Here is a 24,839-nt window from a genome sequence, read left to right as displayed (position 1 = left end):
TTTAGTGACAGCTCTGTAGCTTTACGAAATCCCAGAGGAGGGTCACTGCAGTCTAAACTTTAATCAGCCTTTTTACTCAGCAGACATTTTGACAGGTCAGATTAGAAAAAGCACAGGTGTGATTAATTACTATTAATGGCTGACAGTATCAAAGGCACTTGTATTACTCCTGCTGTCTCACTGGTTTTGTGTACTGTGACACTTAAAACAGAGCAGTTGTTAAAAAGATCCGGTTGGGTGCACCGGTGCCTAATGGTTAAGCCACACACCACATAACTGGCCAGGGTGCTATTTTTTAATGGGAACTTCTGTGGCATGTCACACCCCCCTCTTTTCACCCAGTCTTTCCTGTCTCTCTGCTCTCGGAGTTATCAAGTAAAAGCCAAAAAGCCAAAAAAAAAAAGTTGATCTATCCATTGCCACATTACTGCCTCTGCTCTCAGTCTGGATACCTCACAAATAAGATAGATCAGGTAGTTGTATTTTTTTCTGTGATAATCATTTTCAAATGAGGACAATTTTAAAGGCAGCCTCTATAGCGTCAGAACTTGGGAAGCAGACATCAAGTTCTGGTGATAGCACTGAATAAGAGAGATGTCTCTGTTCCGTTTGTGGAGCTCAAAGCAAATTTGATATCAAATTCCAAAGAGATTTCTTTGTTCAAAGTTGTTCCAATAAAAACATTGGACTTAGTCTGTGGACCATGTCACCTTGATGTTGTATTTGGAAAGGTATTTGCGATCAAAGCGGCTCTGGAACCTGTTGAATGGCCGATTTGTATTTGAACGGTAATTGTGTAAGAATTCTTGAGCTGTAGACCTTTTTTTCTTTTACCAGCAGACATTTTTTTCCAACCAGAAAATCAAAGCATAGCTGTTACTTATGACATTGACAAGTTTTCACAGAGACAGACTGTTGCTTTTATCCCACTAAATAATTTCCAGACTTTACGTCGAGGTCTGAAGTCATTAGTAGCAGTTCAATCATTTTGTTCTGATGAAAACACAGAAGTGTTGATTCCTGCCGCATGACGGAGCCACAACATTTGACATCACTACCCATGGTTCTGTATTATTGGAATCTTTATATATTTGTGTGTCCAGTAAGTTTTAAATCATTCCAGTCGCACTGAATGTGAAATTTGAATCATTCATGGGAGTTCAAACATTTCAACTCACAAAACAAATTTGCTTGATGCTGTGTTGGGAACATAGACTGTATGAATAATGGACGTAGAATCTGCAATTTCACCCATCTGTTCCTGGGCGCCGTTTTGAAGCCAATTGTCGGCGGGAGCCATATTGGTAATGCTGAACTCAACCAAACTTAGTGTGAGGTAAAGAGGCAGGGTTTGAGCCTCCTAGCCAACAACTATGTGTTCCGCCTGTCAGTCAAGTCAGTCATGTCCTTATTTGGGAAAAACTTGTAATCTTAATATCCTCTGAACTGGCGTCGACCCCGTACAGTGTGTGCCGATAAAGAAATTAGCTACGTAGACCCACAACGTTTTTTTGAACCAGGCTGTAAACATGTTCATTAATGCTGCATAGTTTGCAGTTTATAAAACTTCTGCATGGGCTTCATATTCTGAGGCTGGAGGTTGCCGCTTGGCTGGGAAGGCATATCAGCATTAAGATTTGACTTCCTGGGATGCATTAGATATGATCGATCCAACCTCATTTAAAACTAATAAAGCATTTTAAAGGAAAGAGCACAAATTTTTACCTTTTGTTACTTTAGTAAAGTATGATTAATCAGGTTCATATCTCTGTCGTCAGTCAAAGTTCAGCCTCTGTGTGGCTCAGGGTTTACAGTGAAACTGAGACCCACATGAACAAACACTTCTCAGCTGGAAGTTAGTTTCCTTTGGAGAAATCTTCTCAGGGGAATATTATCAAAAACAGGCTGTAATGCGGTTAATTTCACCCTTGTATCTATAGGATCTTGGTGAGTAAGGCCATGGGAATATTTTCTTTGCTTTTGGTCAGCACACACCTTCAGAACTAAGCACTACTTAGAGTCTAAGCTTGTGAATCCAGCCTGAAAACTCTGAAATTGTAGAAGCTAAGTGAAATGTAGTCATCATTAATTTCACCATACTTGGACATCTTTCTTGTTTGCCTCTTGGAGCGCTTTATTACATCCTTGTTGCATGTTGCAACAGAGTGTATAACACCTGTTTAAAATACTGGAGATGTAAACAAACAAAGAAAATTCTCAGATTTTCTTGTTAACTGTTGACATCTCCAGAAATTCCTAGTAATGTTTGCAGCATCTCTGTGGAGGCCAAGGTCACGGCTCTACTAGCTGTCACAATGATGAGTGGTTCTTCCTGCGATAGAGCGTCTGCCCACCAAACAGGGGGGGATTGACAGTTAATCACAAGCACATTACACCTCCGGGATGGGCGGAGCAGCAGCCTCCTGCCTCTGGCTCCAGCCTGCCTGTCATTATGATGACTCTGCGGCCTATCAGTGTCGGCCTCAGATTTATCTGCCAGCCACTAGACTGTGGCCTCGTCCTGGGCTGAGCCTGGCACCTGTCCATCCATCAGCATATAAAGCCCTCCTGTGATGTGGCGGACACAATCGCTCTCTCTGCACAGCACCGCGCCACCACATGGCAACGCTTTTGTTCACATTGTTAAGTCCGTGACTACATCTAAATAAATGCTGCAGAGTGTTTGCATAGAATGTGCCCCAACAATACAAATCTGTAGAGCCACAGAGAAGCTACGTTATTGTTGGAAAGCTTTCAGAGTTTGTTGGGACTTAAGTGTTTTTGGAGAGATATTGTGGGCGGACAACTTTGCCGATGCCAGTGTTTGAAGGCTCTTTTAAACAAGTTGAGTAATTACTAAAAAGCATGCTGAAGGCCATTTAAGCTGCATCTGTCCACACTGCTGTGACATGAATTTCCAGATTAGCCATATATGTGCGTGAACAAACAGTTTGTGTGGAGAGGAACGGAGCAGACTGTATATAGGGTTGTTTTGCTTGAATTGCTTATTATGCTGATTTATCACTGTTGACTCTAATATCCTGGGATATAGTGCGCCTAGAGCCATGCAATTAAATCACTACAGTGTTGACTTTCAGTGGAGCTCTAGAAACTACAAATATCTTTCAAGTACACGTAACATGACGGTCATATTAAAAAAAGAAATGTCTCAGGAGGTGCTTTGGACTTTAAAGCATGTCGGCATTTGCCAACTGTCACTCATTTCCTCCTGTGACTAGCTCATTAGCTTTGTGTCAGGACAGATGACCAAACCATTGCGTGCATTATTATGCTACTGCACCCTCCATCCCTGGAAGCCTCTCATTTTACCACAGGGGCATGTCGCCATGCTGACATGCTAATGGGATCAGTCATTGATAACAATGAGCTAATGAAAATCTAATCAGAAAAGCAGCCCGACGTTGGATTGTTTTTCTCCTTCCCTGGATGTCGCTCTGCCTCTCCTCTGCGTCCTGTGAGATTTGCAAAGTCATCCTCTGAAAATATAATATTCATGCATCCATTTAGTCCTTTGTGTTACCTGAGGGGCTTAAAATTAAGTTCTTCAAAAGATTTAAAAGCAGAGGTTGTCTTTCTATTGCAGCAATGTTAAATTTAGCTTTTTAAAGGGGTGTACAGGAACTGAGTTAATGGAGCCCCATTAATTTGTTCTATTTTAACTTCCTCCTCCTGGGGTGTTGAGCAGCAGGACAAAGAGTAGGTCAATGCTGCAGATGAAACAAGGTGTTAAAAATCCCAGCAGGGAGGATCAGATGAATCTGAACACATGGAATTAGGAGCATTCCTGTGCAACAGTTATGGAAATCCAGAGTTTTGCATACAGTTGCACTGTCATGATGGGGGACAATGTGTTCTGCTCTTTTCTCAGTTCATGGCAGTATTGCTCATGGGACAAAGCTAAGTGGGATGAAGCCCTGAAGGCCTAGATGCTGCGTGGAATAAATGGGCAGGCTCTACAGAGAAATGTGCGAATGCCCTGTAGGCGTTAAATGTAGGCCGGCGGTGGAGAGCCATATGCGCATTGTCTGGAATGGAAATGTTGGAAAGTTGCACCTGAGTTACATTGGAGCATATGTTCAGCAGTAGATTTAACATAATCAGACATTATGTAAATGCTAAATAATAAATGTCCCTGAAAACATGTTTTTTGTTTACCCTGAGTCTTTTTTTTCCTCTGCAGAAAAAGTATGAATTTATGAGTTTATCCCTGAAGGCACATGTAATGGATACAGTTTTTTAGCTTTAAAAGGCTATTAGTATCTTTTACGACTTACTGACAGATCGACTACCTCACATACCAAATAGAGAGAATACCTTGTCTATTGATCATGATGGATGGTGTTACAAAAAGACCCTTGACCTCATATTGAAGCACAGCACTTATCAATATTATATTTGCTGTTATGGAAGCCCGGGGCTAATTGTTCTATAGGGGGAAGAGTGTGTCTCTTATAGCTGTGTGATGTGTTCTCATGGGGGATGAAAGGCTGATAAAGTGCTGCTGAGCGCTTAAAGGCGAGGTTTATGGATTTCCAAATCAGCCCCAAGCCACAGCTGAGCAGGCAACGAGGTTCCAGCCGCTCTCTCCACATGTTCATAATGTGCGTTTTCTTTGCTTTCCAGATCTTCTGTATGTTCCAGATAACGGAACACGGACACATTATCAGAGCTGTCTGTCAGCCGCACACACTTAATTCCCCATCAAGAAGTTCAGCACAGATGCAAATTAGAAAGGGGATTTGCAGGCAATTGCTTTGCTGCAACAAATCACAGCAGCAACAAAAAAGAGCATCAAAACTGCGTCTTCACAGTCTTGATGTATCTTAAATATAAACACTTCTTCTTGAGTATCGTGCAGTTTATTTATGATGCCTTGGTTGGTTTAATGCATTTTCTTGGTGCCCTGTGGGCTCTGTGACATGTTCATTTTGTACAACATCAGTGAGGGCTTGCACTTTGGCCAGACAGCTAATGGTGATGCATGGCTCATTGGTGAGAAACTTTATTTTTTTTCTCTCTACAGACCGAATAGAGACAGAATTAATCAGGGCCGCATGGTTATCTTGTTTGTCTGTCTGTGTTAGAGGTCATGGCCTGACTACATGGTTGATTACATCCTTGACCAACCTTCAGAGCCCCAGGGGTGATCTTACCCTCCCTGTCTTGCGAGCACACACACTCCCATAGAGCACACTGTGCAACAAAAGGCTGAGAGTTGGCACTGCAGGTATCAGGCTGCGAGGAGATAGAAATCAAGCAAGTTTTTTTTGTGTTTCACCTGTACTCAAACTAGGGATGCACCGATCCTACTTTTTAGGCCCTGATATCGATATCAATACCTGGGCTTTGGTATCTGCCGATACCGCTACTAGCCGATCCGATCCCAGGGGTCGGAAATATAACTTTGGCACCCAGCCCCGGTATCATTTGTGCGCGGGAAACACATTAAAATTAGAATCATGACGCAAAATAATGCAAACGAGCTGACTTGTTCAGGTAGGCTGGGGTCCAGGCAGAGCAGTGTTAGAAACATTATTTACGTGATGGTGAACTGTACCTGGGTTCCAAGTGCGAAATAAAGGGTGGAATCCCTTATTTCAAGGATCTGGAACAATTAAATCCAATAACCTGTCTGTTTTTTCACACTTGGAATCCATTAATCGAAGGTTTCTTGCTTCTTTGCAGTAGGCTACAGCTGACGTAAACTTCTTCCTTTGGGCTCCCATTACACTTTTCAGCTGGACTGCCATCTGTCGAAACATTACCGCTGCACATGTTGCAAGTTTCCCACGGAGTTGTTAGCAAAAGAAGCGTGACATGCATCTCAACTGCAGAGTCTCTGTAGTTATCCTCCATCATGCTCCACCGGGTAAAAATGCACAGACCGACTGGCGCTGATGACGTAGGAGACGCACATGGCTGTCGTAAGCCATATGGATCGGCAATATATATCGGCCCCTTGTGTCTGATCCAGCCGATATCGGATACCAGGATCGGATCGTTACATCCCTAACTCAAACTAAGAAGATTTATAACAAACAATAAGAAACAAGGCGAGATATTTTTTATATGAAGAATGATACTATTGAACATGGCCTATTGTTTGCTACAATACAAACAGATTGTGGTAGGTGGTATTCCTCTGCTGCTCCATGGCTCAGTTTTATGATATGTTAAGAATCTGAGAAGTCAAGAATGTGTTAAAGGACACATTTGCAATTGTTCTTTTCATTAGTAATGCTGGCAGTGAAATCTGAACTAATCTATTTTAATGAGTCATTAATGTCATTCATATGGTCGTGATCGACACTGTATATGGAGGATTTTCTTCTGTTTAACCCAGACTGCAGCACACGTCACCTCTGTCTGCCTGGCGGTGGCTTAAATGGACAGCTGGCGTGACAGAGTCGCTGATGCCTGCAGAGGAAATATTTCTGCTCATCCTGTGTTGATTTAACTTGGAATGAGAAAAAAGCAGTCGCACACTTATTTCCAAAATGCTGCATGCTTATTAGGACTTGCACATAGTTTAGGCTACAGCACGGATGGTCAACAGTGCACCATGTAGTTTTAAGCATTCAGGACTCAGTGGGTGATTTGGCTGATCAGTGCTTCTTTAGCCTTGATGAGAACAAATCAGGGAACTTTTTTTCTTGTTGCCTTTAAATGCTTTGTGGAAATTTCTACTTGTAAATTATGGAGTAAAAATTACAGCTTTCTTGAGATTTTTTTAGGTTTCATTTTTATTCTTTATTTTCTCTTTATGGATTGGAGAGACATAGAAGAGGGTTGGGGTAGACATCCATTTAGGGGTGGGGGCCAGGAGGCGAATCTGCAATCGATGAGACAAGGACTATAGCCTCTGTACATGTGGTGTCTGCTCTACTGACTGAGAAAAACAAGTCTCATGTTTTGAGAAGTTTCATCCTGAAATAGCAAAAACATTTTTTTCTCAAGCAATAAAATGACATAATTTATTAAAATGAGGACAAGGTGGTCCAGGGTTTCTACACTTACACAAAGAGTCTTGTGGGCTCCCTTTGAAATCCACTTTTTCCTGACACAAAACTGTATCAAACCAAATCACAGAATACAATGTTAATTATACGTATGAGTCCAACCAAGCTGCTATGACACAAAACGACCATGAGTCAATGTTTGAGATCTCAAGTACTGAAAGTGATTACACTACGAGTACTACAACCACTGAGTGCTGTTTACTCTGTATAGGACCTAAAGTGAATGACTGAAAGAGGAACTAGTCCAAGGACAGCCAAGAATCCTTTTTTTCATGGAATGGCTATTTGGTGTTAACTTTAGACATAGAAAGACTGAGAACAAGTGCCTTTTCAAGTTTTAATGCATTTAGATAACAAGGCAGAAGCAGACAAAAAGCAAATATCTATGTCCCTCCCTCTCTTTTCTCTTGTGTCTGCTCGTCTGCTTCTCTCCTGGGCAAATCTGGCAGTTGATCCTGAACTGCCTGGAGGACAATTCAAAAGGTCAGCTCCAGCAGACTGTTGAGAAAATACACCTTTTCTCTCTCTTCCCTTAGCTCTCTGCTTGGAAAGAAGACAACAGCACTTGCTGACGTGGCCTTATCTTTCACAAATGCTGGAAGGCACGGGCTACTTCGACAAAAGCACCACTTGTATTTCATTTATTTTCTGTTGGAACATCAGTCCTCGGCTGGCCCCTTACTCGCACACTCTCCATTTCTACCGTGATGTCCCCAGAGGCGTCAGTAATGGTCTACTAGCCATGTACTTCAGCACGATAAAGACCTGCAGAGAAACCAGTCACAGCTCTGGGAAAGAATGAGAGGATAAGACAAAGTTTAGAGGAGGAATTGAGGATGAGTTGTTTAAGGGGAGACAAAGAAAAAACACCAATAGAAAAGTTCCTCTCAGTGCCACACCATAAGAACTATTCCAGTCTGTTCTCTTAACTTTTTAGCATTTTAAATCATGGACCCAGGATGCTTTCAAGTAAAAATAAATAAATGTATAAAGTAATACTGTTAGATCATTAACACTTGTAACTTAATGAAGGAGGATATATCATTTAAAATTGATCTTTGGTCAGTGAGAAATACCACAGCCAGAGGGCTGTTAGTTTCAAAGAACAGAAAAAGTCGATACTTGATGTACTCTGCTTTGAATATTTTAAAAGTTGTGGAGAGAGAGAGAATGTGCGTGATGGATTATGGTAGCGATAATGAAAAATGATATGAGAGAGAGAGAGAATGAGTGTGACGGAGGCGGAGCTGTGAGTGATAGAACGAGTGGGGGGTGAAAATGAGATTAGGTTCCTCTCTTCAGGTGGTGTGTCAGCCTTGGGAATGGAAAAGCTGTCAGTCCTTCATGCCGTGATGCAAAGCTGCAGGGCTGTTCTATTGATCCAGGTGCAATAGAGAAGGCTCTAATGCAGCTAACACTGATGTTTTTACTTGTTTGACATTATGGTCTGTGTGTTAGTGGACGTGTTATCTGGTACAGTAAATCAAATTATAACACTGAAAACTGAAATACGCCATTGATTCTAATTGACTTATTTTATTTGCAACATGCCTTACATTCTAATAATCAATAGAATAGAATGTATTGATTGCTGTGTTTCTAACTTTTAAAAAAAAGGGACACAGTACACGTAGCTAACATTAGCTTAAACCACTAGCTAGTTACAGTTAACAACTCTAGCTAGCAGCCTTAGTCATTCCATCCGGCAGACTTAAGGCTGATTTATACTTCTGCGTCGCCCCTACGCAGCAGGGGCTGACGCGGACATGAGCCCCACATACTTCTGCGTCGATGTGTCCGTGTCGCGCAGCAATTCTCCTCCGAAACGCTTGAGGGCAGTGTGGTCTCTCTGATAGCCGGCCGCCTGCTTCCGGTCCTGCTACGATCTCTGTTTACTTTTCCACAGAGATTCAGAGCGTGTTATGTTAATCTACAGCTGATACATGTTGCTGTTTATCATACAGACATGATTACATGAAGAATAGAGAGGAGGAGATGAAATACACGGCCGATGTGTGGCCGATGTCCGGGATCCCAGAAGTGCTGTGAATGCGGGAAAGACAAAGCCGTCGAGCGGACCAATCACAGAGCTTGCGGTCCGCGTCGGCTCTATACGTAGTTACATTTTGGAGGAGGTGCACGTCAGCTACGTGCGTAGGCCTCTGCGTAGGTACGGGAGCTACGCGGACCTACGGCGTAGGCTACGGCGTCGATTCGACGCAGAAGTATAAATCAGCCTTTAGTCTAACTTTTCACTTTCTATTGTATGATTCGAGGACATATTGTTTCCTACAACATACTTTATATTACTGTTATAGGATTTGAAAGTCAAATGTAGAGAGTATAACTTTAAGAGTCCTGGGGCTTGGTTAACTGTAAGCTAGTAGCACAAAAAGAAGATGTTGAATGTAAGACAAAAACTTCCCTTTACATAACTGTGTAAAATCTAAATCAGATTCAGGCACTCTTGGACGGAAAGAGAGACTCTGATAAATAAGCAGACCCAACCAAAATAAGAGGGTATTGTAAATATCAGTATGTGGCAAACTTTGTTAACAAAAGTTATGAAAGTCAAAACAGAATTAAAATCTTGCCAAACTTCCTTCTAAATGTTGAGACAAAACTGTTGTGCTGCTTTTCTTTTTGAGCATAAGGTCAGCCTCAGCCTCCTCATAGGAAGGTACTCATTGCTTGTCATTGTGATAAGTTGATTAAGTCCATGTGGGGTCTTATTATTGGTTTGTCCCTGTGTGCGATCTTCCATTAGGAAGGGAACTTGTCTATCCTCTCTACGGGTTTCCTTTCATCGAAGCTGCCATCAATTTTTTTCTTCTTCAATCCAGGATTGCCTTGTAACATCCTGAAGGTCAGACTGCCTGAAATCTCCCCCCAAAAAAATCAAACGTTAACTGTATTTGTGGTTACAACAGTAATAAACACTTGTGTCTGATGTGAGCAACAAAGCATTTATGTTTGAGATTGAAAGCACTTATTGCTCTGTGAACAGCTTTACTACGTGATGAGGCAGTTTTACATTTGAGAGCCGATTTTCTCACAGTGAGACAAGACATCAGGGAAATGACAACACTAATGTGCCTTTCAGACCAATGACCAAGGCTCCTTTCTTCCCTTGATTTTGCACAATTTATTTACTTATCTGTTTGTGCTGAAGGTTATTGCAGCCAGCAGCAAATAAATTAACTCTTGGAGGGACATTGGATCCAAGAAGATTGAGATCCTTCATGACCTTCTGAGATCAGAGCAATGGCTGAATTAAAGGAAGGAGCTGTAAGCACATGTAATGCAGGAAAAAGGAGCGTGTCCAGTCTTTTTTTGAATGGGTAGCCCGACTTAGGGGCTGACTTGTGCACTGGTGACATGAAGTGCGCACTCACAAAAACACATAGCATATTTGCCTTATCTGTCTCACTGTATCTACTATGTTCTCCAAACATTAAACTATCACACACGTTTTATTCCTATGTGTAATTTTGAACTTAAAACATAAAACAAAACATCGGCCGTAAATCCTTGAGGACTCAAAAAGAAGATATGTCTCCAAGTCACAATTTAGAGTACTAGCACAATAAAATATCCCATACTGAAATGAAAAACAAAGGTTCAAGCAGCCTGTTGCAACACAGCCAAAAAAACTGCTATTGACATTTGACAAGGCTGGGTGGCACTAGGCGGGGAAGAACAGATTTCAAAGGGGGCCAATCCTCTTTCTGAACACATCCCTGATGGGAGGGAAAAAAACAGTAGAAGAACCTGCCTCCCCTTTTCCCCCTCAATTTATTGTCATCATATCCCATTTGATAAAAATGCATCTCAATCCAAGTGTCCTTTTTATATTTTGTGACCTCATGTGAAATATCAATGCTTCTCAACCCAGACCCATCTCTGTTTGTCATCCTCCTTTCTTACCAAAGATAGTGTCACCTCTAGCCCGTGACCAGGTTGTAGTCCAGCCGTGCTCCGTATGAATTATGATGTGCTGGATCGTTCCTAATCTTGTTATGGATGTTCTTTTGCCCTTGAGTGGGGGGGCATCAATGGATGGGTGGAACTCTATCAGATTTCACAGCGCTTTGGAGTATAATTCATGAAAGATGCTGCCTTCTGTGTGTAGGGGTCATGCTTGGTAGCACTAAACACTACAGTTTGATCTGATTAGTTCTTGTTTGTTTCCCAGCATTAACCTTTGTTATGAGAATGTGAACAAGGGGAGTTATTTACATGAAAACAGGAAAGGAAACAGAGGAAATCAATTAGAATATTAGAAGATAAGGAAAGATAACAAAGGTAATTAAACAAATAAAAGCTCAGTATGCAGAGACAGACGTTAGCTACACATTAAAAACGATACCAGGATTAATGCAGGAAATCCTTCAATTAAAAGTGAGGTTAAAATTTCACTTGAATGCTGATTCTGGTCAGGTTATAGCCTGAGGTTCTTGTTGATGCTGACTGAAAAGGTCAATTTGAAACCTGGCAGTTCGTTGGATTATAAGCAGAGATTAACAGAAAAATGTAGGAAACATACGCATTTAACCAAAGTGTTATTCAACCTGCTGTTGATATAATTACTTAGAAACTGATCAAGACTGCACTAGGGACAGCATGGAAAGGTTAAAAAAAGGGGCCTTGACAGTTTTTTTTTCAACTGAAAAAAGCCATAGAAGGTAAATGAACAGACTGTAAGTTCAAGTGGGAGAGAACCAACAGCTGAAATGACTTCAGTTTGCAGAACAAAGACACTGCAGATGTTTCCTGCTAAACAAACACATGAAGGCTAGAGTGCAGATAACATACTGAAGGTTACAGTCAAGTGTGCAATCATCAAGTTGTTTAATATAAAAGCTGCCCACTTCCAGTCCAGGGGAACTTTTCAGATAGATTCAAGGATTTCTGTGAGAGGCGGAATGGAGCCACTTCTTTGTGTGGTCAAGGCTTCAACCTCTTCTTTATTTCTCAAAAGTAACAAGTTCTTCATGTTCCCAGTATCATCTGAATGTGTTCCAGTCTCAAGGTAAAGTCTGATCCAACTAGCTGTAAAGTTAACATTAAAACTGCAGTGCCCAACACTTGTTTTCCTCCTTTGTCAGTGAGAGAAATCGGACCAATAAAGTTGATATGTGCTTTAGAATACACTTAAAGCCAGACTAAAATTCAGAAATACTTGTACAAATCCATGGTTCCAAGGCAGTTTCTCTTTATTGAGGCAGAGAGAATGCTTCCAATACTTTGCAAACACAAACCTATGCTGGATCATGAACGTGACACGTTATTTGGCGCTCTCCATCGAGGAAAAGCTCTACCATTAGTTATTTGTGTTTGTCCACAATTAATATATTTTAAGCTGTTATACGTCTTCTCATCACCAAGTTTATTTTTATCTCGAGGATCAGAAACTTTTCGGGGACGCTTCATATGTTTTTCTACCAAAGGCTCGCCATGTTCTACCCAAATACATCACTGGAGCTGCTTCCTACTTTGGTTTTGGCAAAACAGTCATTGCTGTGCTGGTTGACTTGAAACAGCACTACTGCTGTGCCAGCATGGGAATGTGGCCACAGGCTCCAGTATAAAAACACTTGTACACCTTGAAATTTTGATGCATTTACCAGGCTGAAGGATTAGTATTATTTGAACCTACTTGTTTAGATGTTTGAAGGTGTCAGATGTTCATTTGTAAGTGGAAGTGCACATTTTGCTTTAACTATAACATCTTATTCAGAGTCTTCCAGTGAGGAGTAATTTGGCTAACAATTGAATCGTCTAATTTGTTAATTAATTTTTTCTCATGCTGGAAAGTTTTGTGTTTTAACCTGTTTTATTGCATTGAAATGGCAAAAAGCATACAAACATGATGGACTGATGCTCTGCCAGGACAGGCAGTGTGAAGACTAGGTGCCTAGAATTATTGCTCTTTTACTACATTATGTAATTTCATTAATTGAAGGCCTTGCTCCCCTAATTGTTTACCTCACATTATGTGTTCTGAACCTTAATTCTATTTCCACAATGTGTAATTCATTTACATGCATTTCTCATGCACCACATGCACTCACAGGCAGCACCTTATTAAAAAAGATGACTTCACCTATCTACAATTTGAATCTCAAAGGAGGTTAGAGGGCAGCAGACTGACTGCTTCATATGTCCCCACCTCACATTATAGTAAACTGCAAAGTCAACAGAAAGGTGTTAATAATGTCTATATATAAAAAAGAGGGCAGACTTCCAGGATATAACCAGCGGTGAGGACAGTCCGGCTGCCACCATTCAGCCCTTTGCTTTTATTTTATGAGTCCCTCGTGGGCCTGCAGGGTGCAGGAGAGGAGATGGATCCTGAAAGATCTAATTAAGCAGAGCAAAATGAGAGTGCCGAGATTTCGAGCCCAGGACGAGACACAAATCAGGGGCTGTTGACAGCCAGCTGCAGGGCAATGGGGCTTTGCAGGAAAGGCCGTACTCTAGCCTGCAGATAACGACCATCTCTACCCATCTGTGGTCCTGGGTTTAACTTTCTTTAGAGCTCCGGGCCAGAGGTTGTGAATCTCAATCTCATTATGTAAAACATCAGCCTGCGAATCCAGACGTTCTGTCTTATTTGTACTTAAAGAGGTAATTAGTGTTTCTCAGTAGCTGGGCGGTGCTGGCACGAAGAAGATGACTCCATCAGGTGTGGGCTTGTTTGTAGTGTATTAAGTTAAGGATGAGGTGTCTTTTTGAGGCTGAAAACATTCAAGAGTTCTGTATGCACAACTAAAAGACTTGTGTGTAAATGGTGAGTGTTCTAGACGATGTTAAAACATGAAGTTGTGTGTTTTTTGTCTGTAAAGCTAATTCAGAAAGAGGGGCAGACTGTGTGGGATGTAAAGACATTTTTCTCTGTCTGGCAATCTAGCGTTCACATGTATTACATCTGAGTGCAGAATAAATGTCTTCAGGACACCTGGCGCCATGTCTGCCACTGTCTGCTCTCCTGGGCTTATTTCTGACGGAGAACAGAAAGACCTTGGAGTACAAAGACAACAGGCTTGATTATGTGAGTACACAGGATGGTCTCCCAACATTGCTGTGCTAATCACGTTAGCGGGCGCAGACTCGAGGCAGGACAGATGCTAGGCAAAGGGCAATGGGGTTATGTTATCCTGATTAGAGGAGGCTTCAGGGGGTTTGTGAATCTCATTTCCTACCTCTGCGTCACCTTGCAGTGGGAAAACTGCCGTTGGTTCTTTGTCTGTCGCTCAGGCTGTCGGCTTTTTCTTCCAGCTCTCACTTGTTCCATGCATCTCTCTCCAGTATTCACCAGAAGTAGTTCCTCAGCCAGCACCGATTTGTGTCTTTTTATTCTACAGGGCACATTTCTTTTCTTGTTATCAACCGCCCACACACAGCTCTGAGTTGTGGGAGAATACTTTCATTTTTATTCTTGTGGATTCACCCTGCTAAAAGTGGTTAAAAGAGGATTTGTTCCTTTGTGACATGTTTGCCTTGGTTCACATGAGCCTGCATAACTGAAATCCCTGAGTGAGTCATGTACAAACCACCAGCATTTATCTATAAATCTACACCACTAATGAAAAGTGCAGTATCGACATATTCACAGCATACACAACATTGTAAGTTAACTGTATTAGTTTTAATATTTCTAGTCATCCTGGCCACACAGAAAGTAGAAAGAATGTTTGATATACACTACCAGTCAAAAGTTTGGAAACACCTTCTCATTCAAGGGTTTTTATTTATTTTAATTATTTGAAACACTGTAGATTAATACCAAAGACATCAAAACTATGAAAGAACACATATGGAATTATTTAACTAACAAAAAAGTGTTAAACCAGAATATGTTTTATATTTTAGATTCTGTAAAGTAGCCCCCTTTTTCCTTCATGACAGCTTTGCACACTCTTGGTATTCTCTCAGTCTGCTTCATGAAGTGGTCTCCTGGAATGGTTTCTAATTAACATGAGCCTTGTCAAGAGTTCATTTGTAGAATGACTTGCCTTCTTAATGTGTTTGAGACCATCAGTTGTGTTGTTCAGAGGTAGGGTTAGCACACAATGGATAGCCCTATTTGACTACTGTTGTAATCCATATTTTGGCAAAACCAGATTATTTCATAGTTTTGATGTCTTCAGTATTAATCTACAATGTTGAAAATAATTAAAATAAATAAAGAACATTGAATGAGAAGGTGTGTCCAAACTTTTGACTGGTAGTGTACAACTCATAATACAGAGTGAGGGGGTGTACGTTACATATAATTTCGCCTTTAATAGCTTTCATTTGTTAGAGTATAAAAAACTAAATTATCTATTGATTAAAAATACACAAAAAATATAGTGTTATTCCTCCCTCTAGAAAAAGAGCTGTGGAGACAGTGCATGTGTCTGTTTTGTGGCTTTTAATTTCCAATTTAAAATGATTCAATGCTGCAGGCATTTTTGCTGCTTGTTAACTTTCAAAACTCATGCTTCACTGCTGTAACTTGTGGATGTGTTTCTAATGCGTATATGACAGCTGGTGCAGAGGGAACACTGTTATTTAAAGTAAACCAAAAATTACAATGCATTTGAGGCAGAAAATAGCTTCTACCTAACAGTCAAGTTATACATAGATTGGCTTCAAATCCAATCATCCAAACTTTAATAACTTTTAATATTGTCATTCACAACATGAATTCTTCACAAGAGCATGTCTTTGCATTCAGAGAACAGGCTCATAGGAAAATGTCAGTAAAGTTGAATAACAAATTAATTTCTTCCTTTTCCAGGATCCTATATGTTGGTGAACTCCTCCCAGCATGCCGTGGGTCATCGTGCTCAGCTGCTGCTGCAGACCCTGAGTGAAAATGACACTCACTGCGTCCAGTTCAGCTACTTCCTGTACAGTCGGGATGGCCACAGTCCAGGGGCCCTGAGGGCTTATGTGCGAGTGAACGGAGGTCCGGTTGGCAGTCCGGTGTGGAACACGTCTGGGTCTCACGCTAAACAGTGGCACCAGGTGGAGCTGGCTGTCAGCACCTTCTGGCCCAATGAATACCAGGTATGTGCCAACTTATAACATTGATGCATAGTGTTTTAATGAAGGAAGCTACTCCCCTGACCCTGATGAGTTCAACATTTAAGACTTTCTTGTTAAAGATTTGCAGACCCAATGACCAACATCTTCAGCAGCTGAAAGATGTAACACTGTAAACCTCTGTTGATCACCATTCATGTTAGCCTCGAGCTGAATCTGGTGTTAATTACCTGCATTTGCAATTTAATTAGCATCGATTCCCCTGTGAATGTACCCGATGTTAGAGCTCGAAGGCCTTAACTGGGTCTCCAGTGGGCATGCCTGATATTCCACCCGTTGAGACCTGTGCACAGAGTATTTAGCCATCCCTACTAATTAGCATAGCATGTCATTACCTACTCACAGTGGATGGGGATTGACTGGCATTTCAAATAGGCACCTGGTGTGCTGTGGTCTGTCGATGGCACAGTCAGGTGAGTGTGAGGGATATCCTTCAATTAATCCTTTTTTTTCTGCAGCTCTGCAGAACTGTCAAAAAGCAATTAAGTTGAGTGGTGTGCATTTTATCAAGAACTGTCAATCCTCAAGACTTAATTAAAACCTGTTCAGCCCAGCCTGACCTTCATCAAGTAAATAATTGTCCTTTGTACAAACATGTGGGGTGACACTGTTGTACAATCTTTCAACAAAAATATGGTAAGCTATAAAGCCAACAGTAACGAATACATGTGGTATACCAAAAGGAGCACTCAAACACATTATCTAGTGTTTGTGTTTCATAGCGACATACATTTACAGGGAGATAAGGGCTTCATTTTCAACCACTGAAATGGAAATTTTCAATTGACAGCCTGTGATGTTGAATAATAAAGCCAAAGCAGATGGACCAAATGGATCCCCATTTGATCCTATGTGAAAATAACCACTTTAAAGCAGAATTAAACATGTTTACTGCCTGGTTGAATAATGGTTTGGGCTTTGTGGTTCATTTATTATTTGCACCAACTGTATCAGGTTTTGTTTGATGAGACAACTGCTTTGGTTATATTAAGGCCAAGTGTTATACCAGAAAATGCATTACTAAGTGCACAGCTAAGTTGACTGACAGTTGAGTGCATTGTAGTTGATGCTTATAGAGTGTAAGCTCCACCTCTTTGTCTTTCTTTAGGTTTAATGAAAGTTAGGCTTTGTCACTTTTCCCAAAATGGCGCCCTCCACTGTTGGGCTTCATATTATCCCTGTAGAAAACCACAGTCTATGCAAACAAACCCTAGCTACTACAGATGAGGCTGCTAACTTTATTTTTTCAACTCAGTTGCCACAACTCCGTTTACAAAATGACCGTAAGCGCTACCAATTAGCACCACTGGGTACAGCTGCTCACAAACAAACTAGCAAGGACTCCTGCCAGTGAAAGTGCTCATCAGCTCAGTTTTTCACAAATTATTCATGGCACTTTCAGTGGGAATTATTACTTTTACACTACCCTTATTAAATGTTTTAAATAGCTGTTGCTCTCATGCTGAATGTTGAACAATGAGTGTGCTGAAAACGGTCGAGTGTCTCACTAAGGACCGCTTCACTGCTGATGGATGTAGTTGTAGTGAGAGCTAAACTGTGATCTCTGTGTTATGAAACAGACCCCAAACTGCTACTCTGCCCTATCAGCACATCAGAAGAGAGAAGTCACGAATGTTACAATGTCATGTTTTATCCTGCCTCTTCTTTCTCTGTCAAGTGTTTCAACAGAGAGTGAATCTGCCAGTGTACTTAGCTGATCTCCCTGTGCCCCTTCTCTCTCAAAGTGGGGTTGTGTATTTTTCTGTTTCATAGTCCTGGATTTCCCAGAAAACAGTGAATGCTCATAGGTGAGGAAGAATTGTGCTGTGGCTTCTAACAGAAACAGAAGGATCTAAATGAGTGTATGAGGAAAAGAAGAAAGCTGGAATTGGAGAAGGATGTAAGCCTCACACTGAAATAAGTCCAGACAATGAAGCTTGTCATGGAAAGGTTTAAACCTCTAATGACCTAGCTTTGATGTTACGTAGCTGAAAACACAGCGCTCAGTTTTATTGGATTAAGTTTGGTCACCAGAGCCCAGTAGTTTAAATCTCAATTATCAGGATTTGGAAATTCATCTTTTACTTTTAAGGTTCAGCTAAACTATCTTACTTTTGTGTGTTTTTTAAAGCAACATTGGATTAGATCACCCAGAACCTAATCCAAATTTGTCAAGATTACCAAATCAGGATTAACGGAACTCCAAATTGGACTACATATTAAAATCTAGGCCGTTAGCTATGTAACAGGTAGGGCAACCAGCAATCAAAGGCTCAGAGGGAGGGTTTTTATTTGAGAGCAGTTGAGTTCAGGTTGTCCCATGAAGACCTCTTTGGTAAAAACAATATGCAGTTGGTCAAATTCTTCATTGTAACTAACATAAAGTGAAAACTGAAAGGAAAAGTTCATATTTGTTTGATATCAAAATCTCTTTGTGTGGTTATTTCATGACTTCAGACTCAAGACTTTATTACTAAGTACTTTTAATCCAACAATAATGTAACAAAAAGTGTTTCCAAAAATGAAAAAAAAAATATGAAAACTGTATGAAAACCGCATTCACCCATTCATACTCATTCACTCACTGATGGTAGAGGCTGCTAATGTAAGGAACCATCAGTATTAGCTAATCTCATTCGTACACATTCACACACTTACCACATCTCCACTCTCTGCAGAGCTGCAATGTGCACTCTATTCTTGAGAGTGCTGAATTCTATCCACATAAACCATGAGCTGACTGGAGAGAGAAAGTCTAGCACAGTCTGTGTGTGCAGGGCTGAGCCACAGACCACTGGTTATGTAAAAATTGTTATGTCAAAGTAATATTAACATACTTTATATACAGATGTATTATCTTAAGCCATCCAGCTTGACAAACTCCAGCACACTTACCACCAACTCTCAGCAGTTATTAGATATGTCACTCTAACTGTGCAGTGCAGTTACAGCCACTGTTTGTGAATCAGGTGTTATTTGCAATGAGGCTCTTTTTGGCTAGTATGCACAGGTGTAGCAGGCGCAAAAACCTTCTGTGAATTAGGCCCTTAATTTTAATTGCTGCTTTATTGCAGTGGAAGTTTCATGAGAAGCCTTGTGTCATCCTGATCTTCTTTGTTGTAGTAACAGGTATCATACTCAAAATATGAGTATTATATGCTACATCATTAAAATGTTGAATGTTTGACTTGTTCAAAAGTCTGAGAAAGAAAATAAGCCGGCACTCACTCAGCGCCACAACAAGTCTATTAGACCACAACAAGGAGAGCACACTGTGGTTTTGTACTCTGCTTTTTTTCTTGCTGCTTCTATGTGATGTGCATATAACCAACCTTTTTTGAGTTTAAAATTTTTATGACGCTTTATTCCTGAAATTCAGAGAGACCTGCTCTGCACTGGGATCCAGATAATCCTGATGTTATAGACCAAATGTATCCCAGTAACTCACAGAGCTTTTAAAAAAGGAAACAATGTGAAAGTTTAATCCAGATCAAAACAAAAACATAAATACTTTGTCCCACTTCATTTTTGCTAACAACTTACTTTAAGGTTTGATCCTACCTGATGCCCAAAAACTTGTAGTTTCAGAGTGAAGTATCTGGTTGCAGGATGTAAGGGAAAATAAAAACAGCCCTCCTCCTCTTCTTTGCTTTCTCTCGCTTTTCACATTTCACTTATTTTACTCACCCCAGCTTGAGCTTTTTCCCAGCACAAAGCAAGCAAAACAAACTGCCCTGCTCAAAGTCACATATAGCAAAGCTTACATTGTTAATCCCTCTGCAGCCAAAAACCTCATCACTGTGGAATGACACAAGGTCTCGCTTTGCAGCACGCCGCTGCTTTTTGTTACACAGACAAAAAAGAAAGGGGTAAAAGGGTGTGAGGCTGAATGTTTTCTTTAATGTCTCTAGCTGTCCTCTTTTGTTAACTGGCAGGTATGAGGCTGCTTCAACACAGTTTTCTTGCAATGAGACTTAGAGCTATATAAAACATCAGATGTCTCTTGTGTGACTTTAAATACCAGAGGGTTTGAGTTGTATCAGCTCCTCAGTAAGTTTAATTCAACCACTTTGGATTTTAAGTGATAGGTAGACACATACACCCTTTCATTGAACCAGCAAACCTCCTTTGAAGCAGAGGAGGAGAATATGTGCTTCTTATCATTGTCTCGTGAGTGACATAAATCCCAGGACCATTCATTTTAGAGATGGATTTTATATCCACATTTTTTTCCCACCTTATTAGATTTCAGGTCATATTGAGCTCCCATTTCCTTGCCTACAGCACCAGGATACAAAATGTCAGCGTAGCCTTTTTCAATACACAGAGACAGATGTAAGAGATAAGTCTCAAGGTTGCTCATCTCTAGAATCAGATGTAGGGTGTAGTAGAATACTCTGTTTACACGATGCACAGTTTTTGTTCTGTGTCTTAAAAACATTAATCGGAAAGTTAATTAAAACAGTAAAAGCATTTCTTTAATCAGAGCCAAATACTAAGAAAATTATTATTCTGAACACTTAAATCATCTCATTATGTTTTTTTTCACATGCCTGGTGAAATGAAAAATTATAGTCTTGGTTCCTTACGGCTTGAGCACTTCGCATAATTTTATCATTCATGCAGGACTTTCTCTAAACACATCCATATTGCGATTTATTGGTGTTAATCATAAGTTCAGGGCTGTTCTGTGATCAGTTTGCACTTTATATTAATGTCAGCTTTGACAAGCATTACACACACAACTTTCTTCTATTACAGTTGGGAGATTGGGATTTGGAGAAATCCAAGAGTGTAGGATCACCTTGACATGTCCTGATTGAAGATGTTGTACGTCTGTGTGTGTGTGGTGTACTTTGCCATATTTCTCTCTGCCTGTTATTGGTAGAAATGTTTGCAGTACCAGGAGAACCTTGTTATCAAATATTAAAGATGTTATCCAGCCCTCCAAGACTAACAACTAGAGCCGAGACGTGTCCCACTCCTCTCTTTACCATCTCTGGCTTTCATCTCTCCACTTAGTCTCCCTCCAAATGTCAGAATCTTCTCCTGACTTTCCCACTCATGTATTGCCTTACTTTTCCACATGTCGATTTTTACATATACTTAGTTTGAAAATGTTCATTTATATTGTTGCTGTTGGGCAGAAACCTTGTATCTCCATATTTCAACATTTAAATTATTTGCATGAATCAATGCTACTAACCTCCCTTCATACCCGCCAGTTGACTTTCTTGAATTAATGAATGAACAGAATTAAAAAAAACAACTTGTAGTTGAATCTTCTGCAGTTTTTAGGTAAGTGAAAAACATAGTTTTTTTTAAACTTTTTGGAAAGTAGTGGTTTTGTAGATAGAAGGTGTCTACCTGACGGTGACGACTGACATAACACTCACTTTTTAAGTCAAATTTTCTTCAGTTTATCTCTTCAGTCTAATTGTTATTCATGCACATGCATGCAAGTCATGTGATAGCTTGGCTTGAGTAAGACTTCACTGTAATATTCAATCCAAACATCAGCTGATCTGAAACTGTCAGCCTCAGAAGTGTCAATAATTTTTAACTTCTCCCTCATTTCATACAGTGTTTAAACTCGAGGAAGGATTATTTTTACTGCTACTTTGGTTGGAATCATAAACAAACACAATCTGTCAATGGAGAATTGTTTTAAAGGTATAATTCAGTATTTGGAAAATATGTTGATTTTGCTTCGGAAGAGCAAGAAGAGCCGATCAATATCAATCTAATGCCTGTGAGTGTAACTGTTCCTGCAAGATTCAACCAGTTTTTGAGCTGTAAACATTATGACTGCTTTGAGACCAATGCTGGCTTTAATTTTAACAGTTTATTTCAGTATTACAACAATTTGCTCCGGTTCTGTCTCAGATCATTTATAAGCACTGCAAGGCCAGTGATTACTAATTGATTCGTAGTTTCAATTAAACCCTTCCTAAAACTAATAATTGTTTTTTCCATCATAGTTACAGCTTCTGTAAGTAGTGTTAGCTACTTATAACAGACTGAAATGGATACTGATGTCTACCTATGAGCTAAAAAAGAAAATCATGTTCTACACATCTATAATAAACTTGCTATATGGTAGGTTTTATAAACAGCCTTCAATGCAAAAAATTAAAAACCAAGCATGAGTTATGTCATGTCTTATTTCTAGTATAAAATGTCTTATTAGACGTCAAAACAAGTCTAACAAAATGTCTCATTTTAGGATTTCACCGGCCATGACTAAGGCCTGAATTGCTCGTAATTAGTAAAAAAAATAAAAATCTGCCAATGAATATTATTAGAAAAAACTACTTCAGTTTCTTGAATTAAGACATTATCCTTATTTTAAGACATTCACAAGTAAAATGTTCCTATTCAGTTGGCAGATTTTCTTACTCATTACAAGCAAGTCAGGCCTTATTTTTTTAAGATCTTAATATAAGACATGTTTCTGAACTTGTCAAGTGAATGTGGCTTATATTAAGTATAATAAGATCTTTTTATTAAACATAAAAAATACACTTGCTCAGTTTTGAGTCATTGAGTTATTTGCGAATATTCATGATTAGTGATACATCTGACTATTATGAGACAGCAGGACGAGATAATTTGGTCTGAAGCTTAACCCACACATTTAGAGGAAAAATCAGTGAATATTTATGAAGTACCATCAAGATCAACAAAATCCAAAAGTTTGTTGCAGGAGCTTGTGTAATTATGTTTGTATATATGTAAATAGTATCTTGTTTGTTTCATCAGAGCAAAATCCAACATAATAGTTTGAGGTTTTGGTTGGGTTGTATACTTTATTATTATTTTTTAACCTTTATTTAACCAGATAAGTCCCATTGAGATCAAGACCTCATTTTCAAGGGCGACCTGGCCAAGAGGTCAGCAGCACACGTCAGAATAAATGGCACAACTCAACAACATGGAACATATATGCAGACAGTATGTAGAAGCAAACAATAATAATTTAAAAAGTGCAACTTATTTTCAAGTAAAGTGCAGTTTGTGAATATAAAACAGCATTTTAAAAACACAGGCACTGTTCTGGGGTCTTTCTTTCATTTAAGATAGACTTAAAGGTGTCCAGAGAGATGAGACCATACTTGACCATCTCTTGCTCTCAGGAGGGTGCTCTTTACTTTTATGTGACACAGGCTGGCAGGCAGAATTTAAAAGCGGTGGTGGTATGCACCTTAAAGTTGTTTATGATATACTGATAAACCAAGAGAAGAAGAAGAACTCACTGGAGTCTTGTTACCACCCTGAGCCTGCTTGGAGTATACTTTGTGTTGAACCTAGCCAATCTATTTTAGGCTAGCTAACCCTGAGATTAACACAAAATTCCAAAGTAGTATGGATTAGAGATGAGCGTGTTAAGTCACTTAATGTTTAAACATCCTTACCCATGCTAGTCAGCACCAGGTTTTACTTGTTGGTGCACAATTATTTATACCTTTATTAATATTGGTCTGAATGCAGGTCACATGTTGTGTCTAAGCTGTAGTGCAGCCAACCACCACTAGTTGGGGCTGTAGACTCCATGAACCTGTGTTTAGCCGTGTTAATGATTTCTGATGACTGTTTTCTAAGTTTTTTCTTACCTTTAGACTAGCAGGTTAGTTTGAATTTAATTTATGTTTATAGGACTTTAAAATTAGTTGGAACAGTATGGTTACTCTTCTTCCTAAAAGCAGGCTTGCTTTGAGAGACAATAGTGGCAAAATAATTTCCTGTTGTTTCTCAAACACTGTTTTGTCTCGGTCTGATCACACGTAGCCTTAGCTTGACCTTTTCACCCAGACATGCTGAGTCATAAATTTCCCCATAAGGCCATCTTGTTTACTTATTAGACTCATTTTGTTAAAAAACAACGAACAAATTTGAAAGCCGCTGGCACATCAAAGACTTGTAAATGAGGATAATCATGTCTCAGCTTTGTCTGATAATATCTCCTATTTTCCCGCTGCTGCCTGCTCAGAGTCCTGCAAGCTGAGCCTGTGGCTATGGTAAAATATACTGAGCTATATTCCTCACACTTCCACTGTATTTCAGACACAGACAGTTATCCTCTGACATTTTCCACCTGAACAGATTTACTTCACCATGTGACCTTTAGTCTGTGAATACTTATGGAGTTATTTATCTATGACTGCGTGTAATGGTGAGTGAAAGCCCTCTGCCTAATGGTGTCTCCCGCCTGGAATGGGAAAAGGTAGAAGCTGCTTTATAGAGCCAGATAAATTGTCTCTTGATTTGTATACATTACAATAGCCTCTAAAAGCCACTTTTACAAGGTAATGTAATATGTTCTCCTAATGTGCATTTTATACCAGTCATAAATCACTGTACGTCACACTTTTATTATTTTTTTCAGGAGATGATTCCTGCATTTTAATCTCATGGTAGTAAAGTAGCCATTCATTAGAATAAAGTTTGGGCACATGGAAAGTTTCATTGGGAAAGTGGCTTTCAATAAAAATCTGGGGAGGTTGTTTATTGAAATAAATGCTCTGGATGTCTCGCTCTTAATAACCTCCTAGCCTAATGGCTAAGAAGACTGTGGATTAAACAGTAATCAATCTCTTATTGAGTGCTTTAGAGCAGCGAAGAGGAATAACACCTTCAATCAGGCTTTCAGAGACCGTTTTTTGTCCTCTTCCTTGTATACCGTTAAACCTAATGGGTGTTTCT

At 39.9% G+C, this 24,839-nt stretch overlaps 1 protein-coding gene across 2 annotated transcripts in view; it reads left to right on the top strand.

Annotated features, from left to right (window-relative positions):
- Positions 1-24,839, top strand: part of ptprub (protein tyrosine phosphatase receptor type Ub) — a 198,377-nt gene that overhangs the window by 85,273 nt on the left and 88,265 nt on the right. For both annotated transcript variants that reach the window (XM_034697921.1, XM_034697922.1), the window contains exon 3: positions 15,829-16,100. In XM_034697921.1, coding sequence (XP_034553812.1) covers positions 15,829-16,100 — 272 coding nt within the window. The remainder of the gene's footprint in view (positions 1-15,828; positions 16,101-24,839) is intronic.

The sequence above is a fragment of the Notolabrus celidotus genome, chromosome 12 (genome assembly GCF_009762535.1).
Source record: "Notolabrus celidotus isolate fNotCel1 chromosome 12, fNotCel1.pri, whole genome shotgun sequence".
In the NCBI taxonomy this organism is placed as follows: domain Eukaryota; kingdom Metazoa; phylum Chordata; class Actinopteri; order Labriformes; family Labridae; genus Notolabrus; species Notolabrus celidotus.
Note: the sequence above shows the minus strand (reverse complement) of the source record. Positions and strands in the feature narration are given on the sequence as shown.